This window comes from Podarcis cretensis (genome assembly GCF_951804945.1).
Source record: "Podarcis cretensis genome assembly, chromosome: 2".
Taxonomy (NCBI): Eukaryota; Metazoa; Chordata; class Lepidosauria; order Squamata; family Lacertidae; genus Podarcis; species Podarcis cretensis.
In genome coordinates, this window is record NC_137171.1 from 107,604,922 (window position 1) to 107,624,683 (window position 19,762).

At 44.9% G+C, this 19,762-nt stretch overlaps 1 protein-coding gene across 2 annotated transcripts in view; it reads left to right on the forward strand.

The window, feature by feature from the left end:
• Positions 1–19,640, forward strand: part of CAMK1 (calcium/calmodulin dependent protein kinase I) — a 55,405-nt gene extending 35,765 nt beyond the window's left edge. For both annotated transcript variants that reach the window (XM_079963878.1, XM_079963879.1), the window contains 7 exons: positions 7,506–7,632; positions 10,038–10,113; positions 12,537–12,649; positions 13,790–13,868; positions 14,809–14,896; positions 15,747–15,843; positions 17,913–19,640. In XM_079963878.1, coding sequence (XP_079820004.1) covers positions 7,506–7,632; positions 10,038–10,113; positions 12,537–12,649; positions 13,790–13,868; positions 14,809–14,896; positions 15,747–15,843; positions 17,913–17,977 — 645 coding nt within the window. In that variant the 3' untranslated portion in view covers positions 17,978–19,640. The remainder of the gene's footprint in view (positions 1–7,505; positions 7,633–10,037; positions 10,114–12,536; positions 12,650–13,789; positions 13,869–14,808; positions 14,897–15,746; positions 15,844–17,912) is intronic.
• The last annotated feature ends 122 nt before the right edge of the window (positions 19,641–19,762 follow it).

Below are 19,762 nucleotides of genomic sequence, written 5' to 3' on the forward strand. Positions count from 1 at the left end.
TTAAATTAAATAAACAAAAAACTAAGGTATTGGAAAAAAATTTAACAGCTTCAGAGTCAGAAAGGTTTCAGAAAGAGACAGAGTTAAACGTGGTTAAAAAAGTAAAATATCTAGGGGTGAACGTAACAGCAAAGAATCTGAATCTATTTAAGGACAATTATGAAAAGTGTTGGTCAGAAATTAAGAGGGATTTAGAAAGTTGTTCAAGACTGAAACTTTCCTTGTTGGGCCGAATTGCTGCTATAAAAATGAACGTATTGCCAAGGATGTTGTTTCTTTTTCAGACTTTACAGATTGTGGATAAAATGGAGTGTTTCGGGAGGTGGCAAAGAGATATCTCTAAATTTGTCTGGCAGGGCAAAAAGCCCAGAATTAAGTTTAAAATATTAACTGATGCTAAAGAAAGAGGGGGGTTTGCCCTGCCAGACTTAAGGTTGTATTATGAATCAGCAGCTTTCTGCTGGTTGAAAGATTGGCTGCTTCTTGAAAACACTGATGTTTTAGACTTGGAAGGATTTAATAATGCTTTTGGATGGCATGCGTATTTGTGGTATGACAAGGTTAAGATTCACAAGAATTTCAAGAACCATATTGTAAGGAAAGCAGTGTTTAATGTCTGGATAAAATATAAAGACTTATTAGAAAACAAGACCCCAAGGTGGTTATCACCTATGGAAGCTAAGGCTGTGAAAAGACCCAATATGGAGGTCAAATGGCCGAAATATTGGGAAATATTAGAAAGAGATGGAGACAATTGGAGATTGCAGAGTATGGAGAAACTTAAAGATAAAGTGCGAGATTGGTTACATTACGCTCATATTAAAGAGGCTTTTAAATTGGATAAAAAGTTAGGATTCCAAGTGGAAAAATCGAAATTGGAAACAGAACTGTTAGAACCTAAGACTAAATTACTTTCAAGAATGTATAACTTGCTGCTGAGGTGGAATACACAGGATGAAACGGTTAAATCAGCTATGATAAAATGGGCACAGGATATTGGGTATAATATTGTGTTTGCTGACTGGGAAAAGTTATGGACTACCGGTATGAAGTTTACGGCATGTAATGCCTTGAAAGAAAATATTATGAAAATGATATATAGGTGGTACATGACCCCAGTCAAGCTAGCTAAAATATATCACCTGCCAGATAACAAGTGTTGGAAATGCAAGGAAACTGAAGGAACATTCTTTCACCTCTGGTGGACTTGCCCTAGGGTTAAGGCCTTCTGGGAAATGATATATAATGAGCTGAAAAAGGTATTTAAGTATACCTTTCCTAAGAAACCAGAGGCCTTCCTTTTGGGCATTGTTGGCCAGAGGGTGTTAAAGAAGGACCAAACATTATTTATGTATGCAACAACAGCAGCAAGGATACTTGTCGCCAAACATTGGAAAACCCAAGATTTGCCCACGTTGGAAGAATGGCAGATGCAACTGATGGACTACATGGAGTTAGCAGAAATGACCGGCAGAATCCGAGACCTGGGAGAAGAAGCAGTGGAGGAGGATTGGAAGAAATTTAAGGACTATCTTCAAAAACATTGTAAATTATATGAGTGTTAAGAAGGATGAGAGATTTGAAAACAACAGGGCACCATAAAGTTAGCGGAAAAGATTATGAGAATGAGTGAATTTCATGAGAAAGATAAATTTTGAATGAATATCATGTTAAAATTAGGTATTCAGGATTTTGATAAAACTATTCAAAGTTAGGGATAAAATATTGGAATTGTGTACAATAAGAATGAAAATAAGGTGATAAGTTGCTGGCTAAAGTTTTATTAATTTGGAATGTAGGAGTGAGAGACGTGAGGAAGTCCAAAAGGGAAAAATGAAGAAAAGATGGTTATTACAAGATGTAAAATTTTATGTTTGTTTTATTCTTTTGATGTTTTCTGTTTATTCTGTCTTTTTTTCTTTATTCTATTATCAAAACTCTTAATAAAAATTTATAAAAAAAAGAGAAAAACATTAGGAGAGTCCACTACTCTCGCAACATGTTGATTTTGTCCCTTAGAGAAGTTCTGATTCTGGGATAACTGGTCCCGTGGTCGTGGTGGAAATGGCTCTGTGCCCTCAAAGTTGAGGACAGGATACAAGTTGATAATCAACATGCAGAGACAATGGAGAGCCGTTCAAGTAGTCAAAAATAGCATAGGAAAAACCCCAAAGGAAAAAGAAAGACTTACATAAAAAAGGGAATTATTCTTTAGGCCAATTCTGAATGCCTCAGATTGAAGGTGGGTGAATTAAGAGTGTGCCGTATTAAAAAGAGAACAGGACACAGTGGGAATATTAGAAACAATTGGATACTTATAACCCATGGATGTTAAATCTGTAGAAAGAATACTATGGGAAGGGAGTGCAGGGCAGGGTGTGGTGGTTTTCCAAGTCAAAGGAGGACTGTCTTGGGAACAGTGGCCACAACACCATCAAATTCAATATATGGGTGGGAAATTGCCTGGAAAATGCAACACAGGCACATTTAATTTTGGGCCTGGGCATCTATTGCAGCCCAATGATTTAGGCTGGCACTGTTTTGAACGAAACTCTGCCAATACAGTGGTGCCCCGCAAGACGAATGCCTCGCAAGACGGAAAACCCGCTAGACGAAAGGGTTTTCCGTTTTGGAGGTGCTTCGCAAAACGAATTTCCTATGGGCTTGCTTCGCAAGACGAAAATGTATTGCGAGTTCCTGCAGGTTTTTTTTCCTTCCCCCCCTTTTTCTAAGCCGCTAAGCCGCTTATCTGCTTATCCGCTAAGCCGATAAGCCGCTAAAAGCCGCTAATAGCGCTAATCTGCTAAGCCGTCAATGGGCTTGCTTCGCAAGACGAAAAAACCGCTAGACGAAGAGACTTGCGGAACGAATTAATTTCGTCTTGCAAGGCACCACTGTAGTTGTGTTATGTACTGAAGTTCTCACCCTGGGCCAGCAGGGGGATACTGTATATAGTTATGCAAATGAAGGATCGAAAAGTGACGTTCAGTGATTGGATAGTTTTGTATGCAAATGAAGGATTGAAAAGTGACGTTCAGTGATTGGATAGTTTTAGAAAATGGCAACAGTTACATTGTTCTGGAGCTCTATATAAGCAGGCTGACTGAGCTCCTCAGTTTAGTTCTGTTCCAGCTTACAAAATAAAGAGCTGCTTTGGAGAAATCGCTGTGTCGTCTGCTATGTCAACCCACAACTTAACAAGTTGATTGCTCTTTTTGATGTGTTTTGATTTCCCTATGAGCTTGGCAACTGTGTGCTTACATATGTACATAGATACTGCTGTTCGCCTAATTTTATTTTACGGAATGGACGGCACAGTTTCGCTTCATGTTTTCTTCCAGAAGTCGGGTCACAAACACGGTTTGTGGCTCAATTGAGGAAGTCTCCTTTCTGTCCTTACTTTTGAGGCTGAACCACCATATGTTGTTGCCAACTCCAGCTATGAAAAATACAAATCGGGATGTTGTTGCCGCTAGCGAGCGGGGAGGAGAGAATGGCTCTTTTCACCTCGGCTGGCTCAGGACAAAGAGAGAATAATTCTTCCCAGTATAGCACTCCTTGGATCATTCAGCAAAAGAGGGAAGAGCAACAAGTTTGGTGGCTGTTCATCTCTGTGCTCCAGCACCTTGCTGTACTCTGTCCTAAAAGGTAAAGGTAAAGGTACCCCTGCCCGTACGGGCCAGTCTTGACAGACTCTGGGGTTGTGCGCCCATCTCACTCAAGAGGCCAGGGGCCAGCGCTGTCCGGAGACACTTCCGGGTCACGTGGCCAGCGTGACAAAGCTGCATCTGGCGAGCCAGAGCCGCACACGGAAACGCCGTTTACCTTCCCGCTGGTAAGCGGTCCCTATTTATCTACTTGCACCCGGAGGTGCTTTCGAACTGCTAGGTTGGCAGGCGCTGGGACCGAGCAGCGGGAGCGCACCCCGCCGCAGGGATTCGAACCGCCGACCTTTCGATCGGCAAGCCCTAGGCGCTGAGGCTTTAACCCACAGCGCCACCTGCGTCCTCTGTCCTACACTCCGCCTAATGGTAGGGCAGGCCCTGTGGAGAATTCTAGGGTGCGTGCTCAGTTCTTGCACTATGCCTGTCTGGGCCTCATTGAAGCCCCAAATGAACTAAGAGTGCACCCTAGAACACCATCTGTACTGCCCAATGGCTGCATGGTGTCACAAGGGAAGGCTGGCTGTGCCAAACAAGCCAACTTTCATGGAAGCTGCTTTGCCATTACTGGTCTCATTTAGTAACCTCTCCTAGTCCTCTGCCATTCTGTGCAGCAGATTTTGACCAATTGCTTTGTTACAAACTTTCTAGTTTTGCACGTTTTTGTGTCTTGGGGAAATGGATGGGCTGCTTTTTTCCTGTAGTAAGACGGAGCTGTTCCGCCTGGCCTTTGGTTTGGACTCAGTCTGACCCTTATGTTTCCCTTCCCTTATGGTTTTGATTTATGGGCTACTTTTAAAATGAGGCTGCATTTTAAATGGCATTTTAACCTGTATTTTAAATTGTGTTTTTTCCCCTATTATGTTTTTACTGTAATTTTACTGGTGTTGGCCACCCTGAGCCCGGCTTATTAATTAATTAATTAATTAATTAATTAATTAATTAATATAGTGTGCATTCTATTGATGATAGAACTTGGAAAGCTTGCACACTGCTTTGTCACATTTGGTTGGCCTCTACTGCCTTAGTACGGATCTACTGAGAACCATTTTCCCCCCTGTTGGGTGATGAATTCAATGCATCTGTGTTCTTTTGGCAATGGACACAACCACATCCTCACATGTCTCTAAGTGAACATTTGCTTCTCCCATTGCTTGCCCACTTGGATTAGCGCATGGGTTTTGGAACTGAAACTTAGATGTCTCATAAGAGCTTAGGAAGAACCTGCTGCATCAGGCCAATGGCCCATCTTGTCCACCATCTTGTCTTCACCATGGCCAACCAGATATCTGTGGCAAACCCATAAGCCGGACTAACAAAGGCACTGTTTTTTTCTGCAGTTTCCAGCAACTACTATTCAGAAGCATTACTGCCTCCAGCCATCATCTTCTCAGCTTTCTATTTTGGTTTGGGCTTCCATTTTAGCATCTATGCATCATGAACTCTGTGTTCTAGGCCAATCGAGATTTTTGGGGAAACTGCAAGAAGAACAAACCTATTCATTCTTAAGGAAATCCGCCCTGAGTGCTCAATGGAAGGACAGATCCTGAAGCTTTGGCTCCAATACTTTAGCCACCTCATGAGAAGAGAAGACTCCCTGGAAAAGACCCTGATGTTGGGAAAGATGGAGGGCACAAGGAGAAGGGGACGACAGAGGAGGACGAGATGGTTGGATAGTGTTCTCGAAGCTACCAGCATGAGTTTGACCAAACTGTGGGAGGCAGTGGAAGACAGGAGTGCCTGGCGTGCTCTGGTCCATGGGGTCACGAAGAGTCGGACACGACTAAACGACTACATCCCCAAACCTGATGTCCTGCATATTGGACAAATCAATACAACCACTTGAGCAGCCGCTGAGTTCTAATGAAGTACAGAAGGTGTACTAACTTAAAAACCCAACGATAGCACAGAGCTCAGACGACTGTTTTCCACAGGGCAAGGCTGGCTTTGCTATGTAGCAGCTGCTTTGAACGGGAGATTACAAAACGGATGACGTTTTTTGGCCTTCAAACCCTATCCCTGTACAGCACTTAAATATCAATGGCTGGCACAACTACAAGGATGTAACCACAAAGGATTAGATAAGAATTAGCTCACAGAACCAAAACAGGCTGAGATTTTTTCAACCTGCAAAACAGGTCCGAATGCCCAAAGGAAACAGATAAGGATGGTATTTATAATAAGGGTGGTATTCTGCTAAAAGACAAATTTTCTCAGATGGCAACTTGGCACCGTTTCACACTCAAATGTGTCTCTATGAAGTGGCTTCTCATATGCTGCTAAATAAAGAATAATAAATAATAATATTTTTTTTATTTATACCCCGCCCTCCCCGGCCAGAACTGTTCTCAGGGCGGCTAACACCAATAAAATTACAATAAAACGTAATAGAAAAAGGAAAAAAAGTTAATTAAAATACGGGATAAAATATGGGTTAAAATACGGGTTAAAATACAATTTGAAATGCAGCCTCATTTTAGGTCAGAGCACTTAGTCTGGAATTATTTTACATAACTTGATGGCCTGGACTGTTCCAGCTCTATCTTCTAGAAACGATGTTTTCTTAGCTGCTTCTTTTTGAGTGATAAAAGCTTTCAGGCAATAAGGTAGAAACATCTAGCTTTGGCATTTAGATGTTTTTGTTGCTTGGCCTAACCTCTGAGGTTTCCCCTCCAGCTTTGCTTTACATCATAATTGCTAATTCCACTTTGAGCCGTAAGATTTCAAGAATCTCAAGTCTCGTGATTGTAGCAATTGGCAGGCATTTAACATTACACACTTACAATTTAACTATTGCAGCTTGACCTCTTCCCCTTCCCTCAGGGAAATTTAGTTCTGTGAGGGGCTAATGAGCTCCAGGAGAAAAAGAATTAGTATCTTAAAATAATGTATTGTGTAATGTCCCCCCCCCAAAAAAAAATATGTTTACCTTATTGCGATAAGTCTACCTTTAATCAGCTTTTAGAAATACCGTATTTTTCGCTCTATAAGACGCACCAGACCACAAGACGCACCTAGTTTTTGGAGGAGGAAAACAAGGGAAAAAATATTCTGAATCTCAGAAGCCAGAACAGCAAGAGGGATCGCTGCACAGTGAAAGCAGCGATCCCTTTTGCTGTTCTGGTTTCTGGGATAGCTGCACAGCCTGCATTCGCTCCATAAGACGCACACACATTTCCCCTTACTTTTTAGGAGGGAAAAAGTGAGTCTTATAGAGCAAAAAATACGGTAAGTTTAACAGATCAATCCATGCATTTTGTATGCACATTTGATTTACTTATGTCCATAGAATAGAACTGTAGAGTTGGAAGGGACCCTGACGGTCATCTAGTCCAACCCCCTGTAATGCAGGAATCTCAACTAAAGCATGCATGACAGATGGTCATCCAACCACTGCTTAAGAACCTCCAATGGAGGACAGTTCCGTGTTCTTTTTTGGACCAAGCTTGTCTTGATTATTTGGTTTTGTGTGGGGTTCTTTCTTAAGATGCTTAGAATGGTCTTTTCTCCTTACTGCCTGGATTTGTGCATTCCACCATGCTACCTGAACTGTCCCAACTGGTCATTATAAGAACTGCACTTTAACAACTGGTGCCTGAGTTTGGTTGTTTTCCTCTACCCTCCTCACCCCTTTCCCCTTTTGTGTCGTGTCTTTTAGACTGTAAGCATAGAGGGCAGGAACTGTCTTGTTTTTTTACTGTTCTGTAAGCCACACTAGGACTTTTTTGTGGGGGGGCTGAAGTATGGGATTAAAAAAAATATGCTTTAAATAAATTGTTACTTGGAGCTCTAATCTGACAATATTTATCTCCCACTTTCCTCCCTGCTCTCTGCCCTTGTTAGCCTGAAAACCTGCTCTATTACAGTCTGGATGAAGATTCCAAGATCATGATTAGCGACTTTGGGCTGTCAAAGATAGAAGGCTCAGGAAGTGTCATGTCTACGGCATGTGGGACTCCAGGTTATGTGGGTGAGCTAAAGAGGTTTCTTATTCCACCCCCCCCCCCCCGCCCCAATTGAGAAGAGTGGATCTGGCTGACAAAGAAAATCACTGCATGCCCTGAGGGGGTTTTTATGAGGAGGTGGGGCTACATTTTGTCTCCAGCTTGCCTGACAGGAGGGGCGTATTAAGTGCCTTTCTAAATATGGATAGCACTTCAGTGTAGGAAAAAGCATGTAAATCCAGTGTATATTGTAAGAGGGGCACCATTCGTGTGTTTCGCCATGTGAAATTATGATTGGCCACAACCTCCCAACATGTGCTCAATGTACGTATTTTTAATCTTTTGTTGGAAGCCGCCCAGAGTGGCTGGGGAAACCCAGCCAGATGGGCGGGGTATAAATAAATAAATAAATAAATAAATATTATTATTATTATTATTATTATTATTATTATTATTATTATACATGATCTACTGTACTATATGGACTGCTTACGTTAACGTACAGTATATGTTTAAATTACTATTGGTGGAGCATTTTCATACGTCAGAGGGAGATATTTCTATCTTTCCCCTCTCCTGTTATAGTTGATAGATAGATAGATGTTTAAAATAAATGCATGAGGATCTGCTCTTGGATTTCATGCTTTATTTCCAGCAAAGGGGTACTAAAACTGAAATATCTGAAACGGTCCTTTTGCTGGGACTTGACAGGACAGGGGATTCCCATTCAGAGGCTGAATGGCAGCCTGGGATAAGTTGCATTCAACTTGGCGGAGCTGAAACATGCTCGACCCGCCACTGGCCCTGCCATCTTTTGTTGAGGGAGCGGCTGTCAATGAGTGACATTTGCAGTGCTGTTTTTTCTGGGGTGGGACGCACGGGTACGCATACCCCTAAACATTTTGTGAATCTTTGTACTTTTGTCCATTTACTGTATTTATTTCCCCCCGATTTGAACTACAAAATGGTGATTTTCTTGAGTCAAAATGAGAGTACCCCTAAACATTTTTTTTTTATAGAAAAGAAGTACAGTGGTACCTCGGTTTACATATGCTTCAGGTTACATACGCTTCAGGTTACAGACTCCGCTAACCCAGAAATAGTGCTTCAGGTTAAGAACAGTTTCAGGTTAACTACAGACCTCCAGAACGAATTAAGTACTTAACCCGAGGTACCACTGTACTGGACAATTGTATCCATTTAGCATTATAGAGTCATTGTGCCATGTTTCTTGTAGCAGAATAATATAAAATAGCTCAAAAATAGCTCTTTATTATTCTGCTTTGAATGCCATCCTTCTTTGTTCCATGGCATCAGTTTTAGCCCCAGTTCCTTTAAGGCTCTGTGCTTGTCATTTCCACTTTGTCCAGGTACCCAATTTCATCTAAAAAAATGCTTCCATTCCTATTATCAGTGGGAACCCATTCGACGGTGTTAGTATATTTTTTTTATTCTCGGGGGAGGACCACCTATTTCATTTGGAACTAATTTCTGATAGCTCAGCCAGGAATTCATAGTCATCCCATCAGGATTGTTCCTCACCATATCATATCCCAAGGGTTGAGTTTGCAGCTCTGCATCTATACACTTAAAACTTCCTCTGGTAGCCCTCTTTTTAACTATACATTTTGGAGAAACCAGCTTGTGGGTGGAAGGCTTGATTGTCAATTGTTTCACCAATGTTTTGTTGTCCATGCTGTTGTATTTTGGGTCAACCTGGACTGTAACTTAGCTACAGTGGTACCTCGGGTTACATACGCTTCAGGTTACAGACTCTACTAACTCAGAAATAGTGCTTCATGTTAAGAACTTTGCTTCAGGATGAGAACAGAAATTGTGCTCCAGCGGCGCGGCGGCAGCGGGAGGCCCCATTAGCTAAAGTGGTGCTTCAGGTTAAGAACAGTTTCAGGTTAAGAATGGACCTCCGGAACGAATTACCGTATTTTTCGCTCTATAACACGCACCAGAGCATAACACGCACGTAGTTTTTAGAGCAGGAAAACAAGAAAAAAAATATTCTAAACGAAATAGTGGATATATGATTTTTGTGGTTCATGTTGTGGCCACAGACATGTGATCTGACAGTGAGTTTGGAGTAGCCCAATGCAAAAATCCTGAGGATCCATGTGGATCCATGCTTTGTAACCACGGAGGAGGGAAGGAAGGGGAACCATGGATCCTCTGCTCACGACTGCAGCAGATTCCCCCCGCCACCCGCAGGCATTCGCTCCATAACACGCACAGACATTTCCCCTTACTTTCTAGGAGGAAAAAAGTGAGTGTTATGGTGAGTACGGTAAGTACTTAACCCGAGGTACCACTGTACAAGGGTTGCATTTCCCCATCTGTCCCCAAACGACATTTGGGCAACAGGGAATTCCCATCTCTAATGGTCACTTTCTTCTTCTTTTTCCCCTTGGGTCTGGTCCAGCTCCTGAGGTGTTGGCACAGAAGCCTTACAGCAAAGCGGTGGATTGCTGGTCTATTGGAGTCATCGCTTACATCTTGTACGTACTGAGTTGAATTGAGATGGCGGTGGGCCTGGAGCCAGATGCCCTGCCTTCTATCACTCCTGAATTCACATATGCAAAGGGAGTCCTATTCAGCTAAACACTGGACACTCCCTTCCACTCTTCTCCTTCCACGGTGCTTCTGGCGCCACACAGCTACTTTTGCCCATTCATTTCTCCTTTATGGACAGCTTGAAAAGTTTCATAATATTGTCCCCCACCAAGGCCCACAACTCAACCACCAGAGCCACCTTTAACCCTTTACTGCCCACAAAGGTGGTACATCCTCTCTTGGGGATTATTACTGTATTTATCCGTGTATAACACACCCCCGTGTATTTTTGGGGACTTGAAATTTATCCGTGTATAACATGCCCCCGTGTATTTTTGGGGACTTGAAATTTAGAAAATGGGAGTGGGGTGATTGATTGCCCAGAGTTGCTGAGCTTTCGATAGGGGGAATGCCCAGAGTTTTGGAGCTTTTTTTGGGGGGGGGGAATGCTGAAAATCTATCGCCAGACTGTCCAACGCTGCAACGCTTGCGCGTCGCATAACCCAACAATCGCCTGCCCGATCGCCGCAAGCAGCCGCCATTTGCCCGCCCAATTGCCATAACAGCAGCCAATCAACAGCAGCCCTTGCCGCATCCACCAATAACCCGCAGAATCGCCACTCACAATCTCCTACTTGCAGAAGCAACAAATCCCCCGTCACCACTCTTCACTACCCATGTATAAGATGACCCCAAATTTTTGACCCTGTTTTATCAGAAGAATCCCTTGACTTATACATGGAAAAGTACGGTACTTCATTCCGGCTACAAAACACATTTCTGCATCTTTAATTAAAAATGGGGTTAGGAGTAATTCACCAATGCTTGAGGCAGTGGCTTTTTGCCAGTTCCGGGAGGTATGTTCACCAGATCTACATTTCCTACTTAAAATTGGGGGGATTGGAATTCAAGTTGTACACCTGCTTCTACACTTCCTGGATCTCCTTAGCTCAAATAATGTGATCCTCAGATGAAGGCTGGTATATCATTTATTATTATTAATAATGATAATGATGATATCATCATCAACATACCGTATCTTTCGCCCTATAGGACGCACCGGCCCATAGGATGCATCTAGATTTGGGGGGGGGGGATAAAGGGGGAAAAATTATTTTTTCCCCCCCCAGGCGCGGGGCTGGGGCGGGGGAAGCCCGAGCTCCCCCTTCCCCCAGCCCCCAGAACGGGACCCAGAGCCATGCCGAAGCTGCGTGCAGCTTTAGCATCGCTCTGGGAGCTTGCGGGGCTGGAGGAGGGGGAAGCCCTCTGCCAGCCTTCTAACCAAGCACGCTGCGCCTCTCCCACTGTCCCCCGAGTTTGCGGGGCTGGTGACAGGGAGGAGCAGGCTTCTCCCCCCCCCCCCGCCAGCCTTCTAACCAAGTCGGGGGACAGCGGGAAAGGCGCGCTGCGCCTCCCACTGTCCCCCGAGTTTGTGGGGCTGGCGGTGGGGCTCTCCTGAAGCCCCATAGGACGCACACACATTTCGCCTTCATTTTTGGAGGGTGGAAAGTGCGTCCTATAGGGCGAAAAATATGGTAGGTTTATAAATGTGCTTTTTGGAAGAAGACACATTTAAAATACATATTTAAATGTACACATTTTCGTGCAGACTTTTCATTTTTTAAAAGTCAGTTGGAAATGGGCTGGAATGGACTTATGGGTAAACACACATGCAAATGACATGAAAAACAAACTGGTTTGCCCATCGCTACTGTGTAAGAAGATTGGTCAGTGAGTGGCTTAGGAGGTGCATCAAGCAACAGGTTCACTTGGTGCCTCGGTGTCTCCAGGAGAGGGCACGCCACCACCCAAATGAAACAGCTCCGCCTCTCTCTTTCGGCAACTATTATTTATTTATTAAATTTCTATTCCGCCCTTCATCCGAAGATCACAGGGTGGTTGACAATAGAAAAGCAGAAAAAAGAGAGATGCCGCCGTAAAACAAACAAAAACGGTTCAACTGCTGTTATCAGGGCCAGGCAAAGACATTTTGGCACCTGAGGTGGACACAGAAATGGCTCCCCCTCTCTCCGCCAGGGAACAAGGGGTCAGGGGATATCAGGAAAATGGAGGGGAAGAAAAGATCAATTTTGGGCTCTGCATCCCAGGTGAATCTTGCCACCTGAGGTGGTTGCCTCACCTTGCCTCATAGGTGGGCTGGCCCTGACAATGATTCTACCCCTCTAATCCCCTGGTCAGGAAGTAACCTGTCTTTTTTCTTCCTCTCTCCCCTCACTTTCCATTTACCTCAATTCCCCACATTCTTTTGCTCCTGCACAGCCTATACATTTATTTCCAACTCTCCCAGTTGTTTATTGCCATGCCTTCTGAGTGTCACACATGCCCTGTCCCCACTTTCTCCCCTCAGACTGTGTGGCTATCCCCCCTTCTACGATGAGAACGACACAAAGCTCTTTGAGCAGATCCTGAAGGCCGAATATGAATTTGACTCCCCCTACTGGGACGACATATCGGAATCAGGTGAGGGAAAGGAAATGGTGGCTTCTCTGAATGCCAATGCTAGAACCAAGGCACATATTATGTATATTTGTTGTTGTCAGGGGCTCAGGAGCAGAGGCACAGGGAAGAGAGGAGATGGAGAGCGAAGGGGAAGAATCCGAGGGGAGCGTAGGAGAAGAGGACAGTGGACCGAGGGATTCCATGAGCCTCTCCAGCGAATCAGAAGATTCACAGAAGGGGGCGCCAGTGGCCAGGGGTAGGGGGTTCCCAAGGGGAACGCCCCAGGAGCAAGGGGGCAGCGGGGACTCCCAGAGCAGTAGTTGGAAATCAGGACCAGCTTCCCCACCAGAGCAGAGTGGGGGGGAAGAGTCCCAAGGATCGGGGCCAGTGCATTCCCCACCAGGGAGAGAAGATAAGGCAGGGCTGACCACACCTCCATCGGAGAGTCAGACAACGGAGGGGAGGTCAGATCCGGCCAGTATCCCGGAAGAGGGAAGCAGTGACAGAAGTAGTGTAACGGTCAGGAGGAAGGTCACTGGGTTGGCACGAGAGGCAAGTTCAAATGTACAGGAGCGCGGGACAGCAGAGAATGAGGATTGGGAACCGGGTCCTAAAGCCCGCCGGAGGGAGGGGGAGGAGCTAAGCGACTCACCGTCGGAAGAGTCCAGAAAGGGCAATGCCCCAGCGGGCAGGAGGACCCAGAGGAGGAGAGAGCAGCGTAAAAGGTGGAGCAGGGCTAGGATCTTAAACTGGTGTCATAGGGGAGGAGACTCAGACGGTACTTCGCCGGTCTAGGGTTAAGATGTAGAGCTGCGCGCTGCGGCTTTGAAATGGAAACTGAACCTCAATAAAGACTTTGTACATAACGACAGCCTCGCGTTGGTCCTCTGTGAGCTGGGACCTAGGGGCAGCTCTGACAGTTGTGTTTTTTTAACTGCTGATTTGATAAAATTTATTGCTTGTTTTTTCAGTATTTTCTTACAGATATTTTAGATCACTTTATCTAAACAGCTTAGTGGGCTTTTAAAAAAATAAATAAGTTGGTAGATAACTCTCGTTAATTAAAAATAATAATAAATGGAATCAAGTGGATCTGTGCTGTGGGAGGAGGCCAGCTTGCTTGCTAACTCAGCCCTTCATTCACTTCCTTTCTCCTCTCAGCCAAAGATTTCATCCAGCATTTAATGGAGAGAGACCCTAAGAAACGCTTCACCTGTGAGCAGGCACTACAACACCCGTGGTAAGGAGGAATCTGTACCCCATCATCCATTTAGCTGGCTTTGAGAAAGCTGGGGGATCTCTTGGCTCCTGTTGACCAGTTGTAAAAGGCAAGTAAGGGGGAGACCAGCCTGGCCAGAGAAGGAGCACCTGCAGGAAGTTTTGCTTTTTTTGTTTGCTTTTTTTCTTCCTCCTCCCTGTCCAAAAGATCATTAAGCTCCAGCTGTCCGGTGCCCTGGGACTGCAGAAGCAAGAAGAAAGGGCACGTTGGCTACCATTCATTGGTCAAAGGAACAAGGGGTGCCAATTGCAATTTGAGTAGGAATACCAGCCAAGAAGATGAGCGTGGTCTGAACTGGATGTGAATGCCCTTTTATAGCTCACCATTTTATTCAGCGTTGGAGAACCGATCTCTCCCCTCTGCCTTTTCCCTCCACTCGCCTTTCCATGTATGTCATTTCTTTTCAGTTTGCAAGCCTGATGGTAGGACATCTCTTCCTCACTCCTAATTGATGGGAGACAATCAATGCCACTATGAAAAGCGGCATTAAAAAAAAAATACAATGGAAGAAAGCGGGAATATAATGCTGTGATCTTGCACCCACTTGAGAGTACGCCTCTCACTGTACTCCCGTCGTCCCTGATGATAATTGTAGCCCCAGATATCTGAATGCCATTGGTTTGGAGAAGGCTGGCCTGCAGGCTTTCAGAGTTGGCACCAGGGGAACTGATCGGAACAGGAATTCCCTTAGGTCCTGTTCTTATTATCAACTCACATCGCTTGGAATGGTGGAGGCATCTATTGGTATTTCATTGCCTTGTATAGATGTTGATCTTGGTGGGTTGACATGGTGAAAGGTTGACCTTTTTAAGTATAGGGGTCCTGGATCGTAGAAGGCTTTAAAGGCCAAAGGCACTTCTATGGGGTATGTTAATAAGAACCAATCTGCTCTTCCTTCCAGGATTGCTGGTGACACCGCACTAGATAAGAACATCCACCAGTCAGTCAGCGAGCAGATCAAAAAGAATTTTGCCAAGAGCAAGTGGAAGGTAAGGGCATGTCCTACAGAGAAGCAGTCGGTGGGTGCTTTTACCCACGAACCTTAAATCTGTCCCTGCTCAAATCAGACTGCAACGTGAATGCAAAGCCTTTGTCTGCCAGAATATATGTTTGCTTTTTGCCTTAGTATAACCTTTACCAATGATATTCACTTGTGGCATGTGAGAGTCTCTTGCATATTTTTAGTATTTAATATACAGTTGTATGCATTGATATTTTTTGTATTATTGATTTTATGATTATTTCTAACTGTTCCTGCTAATTTTTTTGGGGTGAATCGTTACACTTACTGTTCATTTGCTATGTTGTGAACCTTGGCGCAATTTTGTGGGACTGTGGCATACAAATTAAGCAGATGGGGATGGTAACCTCCCTCAAAATCTCCTAGGAACTCCAATTTGTTGAAGCTGTTTAGAATTTTGTTTTGAGATTCCTATCTATCCCCATCCCAGGAATGCCCTGGAGAAAGGAAGCAACTTATTGAACTAATTTAGGTCCATGGTGCAAATATACTTTTATAGTGAACACAGCTGAGAATAGATATTTGCAGTCTCGAGTTTCCTTGGTGCCAACAGCTAGGGAGAAGAAGAAAGGCTTTCATTTTCTGTATGTCTCATTTGCCACACAGGCTGCATACAAACCATACATTTAAAGACGTGACTCCCCCCACCCCAATAATTCTGGGAAGTGCAGTTTAACCCCACACAGAGCTACAAATCCCAGCAGCCATAAACTACAGTTCCCAGGATTCTTTGGGGGAAATGATGTGCTTTAAGGGAATGGGGTGTACATCTCTCCCATCTTTGACAGCAATCTGCTTTTCTTTTTTGCCCTACACAGCAAGCCTTCAACGCAACTGCTGTGATCAGGCATATGAGGAAGCTACAGCTTGGAACCAGCCAAGATGGGCCTGGTCAAGCCATGCAGGAGAGCAATGGTGAGAGGCTGGGAATGGCCATTGGTGCTGCAGGGTATTCCCCTCCATGTACTGTGGTGACACCAGTATAGAGCCGAAACAGATTTTCTCCTCAAGACCTTTGTCGGTGAATCTTGATATTCACTAATGGCTGGTGGTTAATATTTGTGTCTGGTATCTGCCAAGGTTTGACCTTACTATTTGATCCTCCCCCCACCTCTGGATACACTGACAAATCCTAGGCATTTGAATTCTGAGGTAAAATTTCGCCTCACTGTTGACATTCTGCATTTGGAACTTGAATGGCAAAATTGAAAGCAGTGAGTGATGTCAAGTTAAATACACATGAAAGCTTGTATCCCTTTGACCCCAATCCCATCCCCACCTTCCTGTTAACAAACACACTTTCTCCAGAGCTGGAGGATTTCCTCTCCTCTTTTCCCATTTATTATTTGGGACAGAATGGCAGTAAATTGGTATAAATGGTTGTAAGGGCTAGCAGTTTCAAAGGCGCATGACCTGTATTCAGGCATATGCTGTTCTGTGGCCTCATGAACTGGCTATGCATCAACAGCTTCCCTCACAGTTGCTTCTCTGTGATACCCTCACACTTGACTTAATGTTCCCTCCCTCACCCTTTGTAAGGTTTTATTCCAGTGCTGGGGATCCTTTGGACGTTTTTCCAGACTACAACTCCCATCATCCCTAGCTACTGGCCGGGGCTGATGGAAGTTGCAGTCCAGCTCCTGAAAGGCTACAAGTTCCCTGTCTTTGTAACTTTCTCTTTTCCCGCCATTTATAGCTTCTGCCATCTAGTGATGGCAATGTCAGAAAACGGGAAAAGGCAACTCCCATTTCCTTCCTAGTGCCCCTGAAAACTCACTCATGTTCGCTTTGTCCAGGGAGCCACTGCCTGGCCTTTCCTGAGCTAGGAAATAAGGAAAATGTTTTGTTGCTCCACCAATTACTGTTGTCCGAAATTCAGCAAATTTAGTATTTGTCTGGGAAGGATGGATGGGCTTGTGGAGAAGGAATGGGAGGATTTGGGAGAAGGATGTGGGTGAAGGAGGATGTTACAGCTTGTTTTGGAACTAAACTGTATTTTCCCGTGTGTGTGTGTGTGTGTGTGTGTGTGTGTGTGCTTTATATCAAAATTAAACACGTTAACTGCTTTCCACACTTCTTTTTATTAAAAAAAGACTTTACATGCTTTGAACACAATATGCACACACTTAAATTGGGTATATTGATTAACCTTTGGGGGCAGTTCCCCCTCCCTCGCTTCACCTTGCAGTTTGGCCAGAGTCAATGAGAAGCCATTTGGGTGGCATGGCAATAGCAACTTAGGCATGGTCTGTTAGGGATTCCCTTTACGGCTGCTGAAAAATGAGGTTTTGCTCACAGCTGGGATTCCCTGTAAACACAAAAGTATTAAGGTGCTATATATAACCTAGTGCAAAAGCCTATCCTTTGTAGTATGCTGAGCAGAAGACAGCTGCTAGGCAGCTTTGCCTCGCTGACTTTGTGCTGTGTTTGTTGTGTTGTTGTGTTGGGTTGGGTTGAAATAAACGACAGACGAGTAGTGGGTGTCATCTGGGAGGCATCCTCTCGAGCATGTATCGAGGAGTCCCTTTTATTGAATATTACAGCATTGCCACATATGTGCTTGTTGCTGATTGGTTAACATAAATACAAAGCAAAGTTTACCTATAGACGTTAATCACCAATAGATTAAAGGCTGGGAAAGGGAGCACAGAACTAGACAGGCATAAAAACCTCCTAATTAAATTATAACTAGTGATTAATAGAACAAGACCTAAAACAATTACTTAATGATTGATAATGTAAGACTTAAAAGGACATAGCAATCATGTTCCGTAGATGTGATCAACTGTGCATTAAGAACAGGTCAGAATACCATGTTTTCATGAACTCAGTGTGAACTGAGGATGCCTCACCCCCCCCATAATATTCTAGGAATATTTCAGCTTGGAGCGGTGAGCAGTGTGTGCAAAAGCAAAACTTTCCTTCAGTGTTGTGCTTGTAGTACCAGTTAGCCCAGTCCTGACAGTCCCTTTTCTCTTCAGCAGGCTCAGCTTCCAGTAGCAGCGAGGAATCCTTGGGGAATGGTTCTCACCGTCAGATGCGGGACTGAACGTTCCCCAGTGGACAGAGGACACAGATGACGGTGCCAGGATCAACCCACTGTGGGGCGGGTGGCCAAAGCCCCACTCTGCTGTGCTACGTGGAGCCAGGGAAGGGTTTGGGACTGCCCCACACCCCTCCCAATTAAGTGTGGCTGAGCCCCACCGCAGGGAAAGCTTCCCTTGCTAAGCCACGCCCTCCTGAACCTGGACATGGGGCCTGATCCTTCATAAGCCACACACTTCTCTGAAGATGCTTCTTCTTCTTCTTTTCCTTCTTCTTCTCTCTCTAACACAGAGCAGCCAAATGCTGGCCGCAGCCAGCCAGCCAGCTCTGTCTGTGCCCTATGCTGACCCCCTACCCAAGCTGACAATGTCGTCGTCCTCCTTGCCCAATCATGTGGTGTTGTCTAGGAAAGACCACACAGTGGTCTGCTCAGGCCCTCTGCAGCAGCTGTCAAGGTGGAGCTTGAGGATGCCTCACCCCCCCCCATAAAAACCCTAACCAAGTCCCCTACTCAAATCATATCACCTCCAGCCAACAAGCAGGTTCACAAAGCGCGAGCCTGCAGCGCTTGTAACTCTAGATCACCCTAATCATGTCACGAAGGAAAACAAAAGCTGCTTGTGGACCCTTCACAATTTGATATTGAGGCGCGCCTCCCGGTAAGTGCATTTCCGCTGTTGAGAAACGTGAAGCTAGATTGAAAGGCTGTTTCAATCTTCTGGTGTCATTTGGCTGTCTGTGGGCGAGGACACGTTATTTTTTAAGAGTGGTGGTTTGATAGAACCACAGCTACCCTTGACACAGATGTACGTTTTAAATATATATATATATCCAGGCATAGGTGGGAGAGAAACAGTTTAGCTGACTTTCCGTATGGTTCCGGTTGAACTATGGGGAAAAGGGGACTGTGTTTGGGTACCTTGTCAGCTGCTGCCCACGGCCCATACCGTACCATCGGCCTCCAGAGCAACCCTGCAGCTGTTTTTAAAATGCTTTGTGTTTTGTATTTTTCTTTTTTTGGGGGGGGGGTCAGGGAAGAAGGAACGCGCTTGCAGAGATACACATATGCCTCTTGTTTTTCTAAAACAACGCTGAACCTTGGGGCAGCCTGTCTGGAGTAGAAGGGGGAAGGCAAGATTGAACAGTTGTTGAAACATTGTTTCGGCACGGGAAGCAACTCGCCGATGCAGAATTTGGCTTGTTGGGCCGTTTGCAACGCCAGTTGCCAAAAAGGGAAGCTCACACCATAGACGACGCTCCCACTGAGGCAGCCCTTGAAGCACTGGGTCTGTCTTCATCCAAGCTGGCCTTTGCACCACCCAACTGGCAGAACCAGGATTCTTCCCACTGTGTATAGAGTCCAGGCTTCCCCAACCTGGTGCCTTCCAGATGTTTTGGACGACAACTCCCATCCAACACAGCCAATGTCTAGGGGGTCATGGGAGTTCTGTAGTCAACGTTCTCCAACAACGTTTGGAGAAGCACCAAGTTGGAAAAGACTGGCTTAGTCCCCTTCCCCTCTTGCTCTCCTGCCTGCTCTTGACGCTCACAGCTCCACATTTTGCGCCCATGTTCTCTCTGTCTCTGCACTCTCTTGGTTCAAGAGGACTTTCTAACTCGAAGTTTCTATTTTGTTGCTTGTTCTTGTATTAAAAAGGAAGAAAGCGCACATGTCTTTATCTACCCTATCTGCGGGCAAAGGGGTGGGGGAAAAGAAGGGAGTGGCCGCTGATGCCCCCTCACCCAGCAACCAACCATGGGTGGGGGGTCTGCACACACCTGGTAGTGT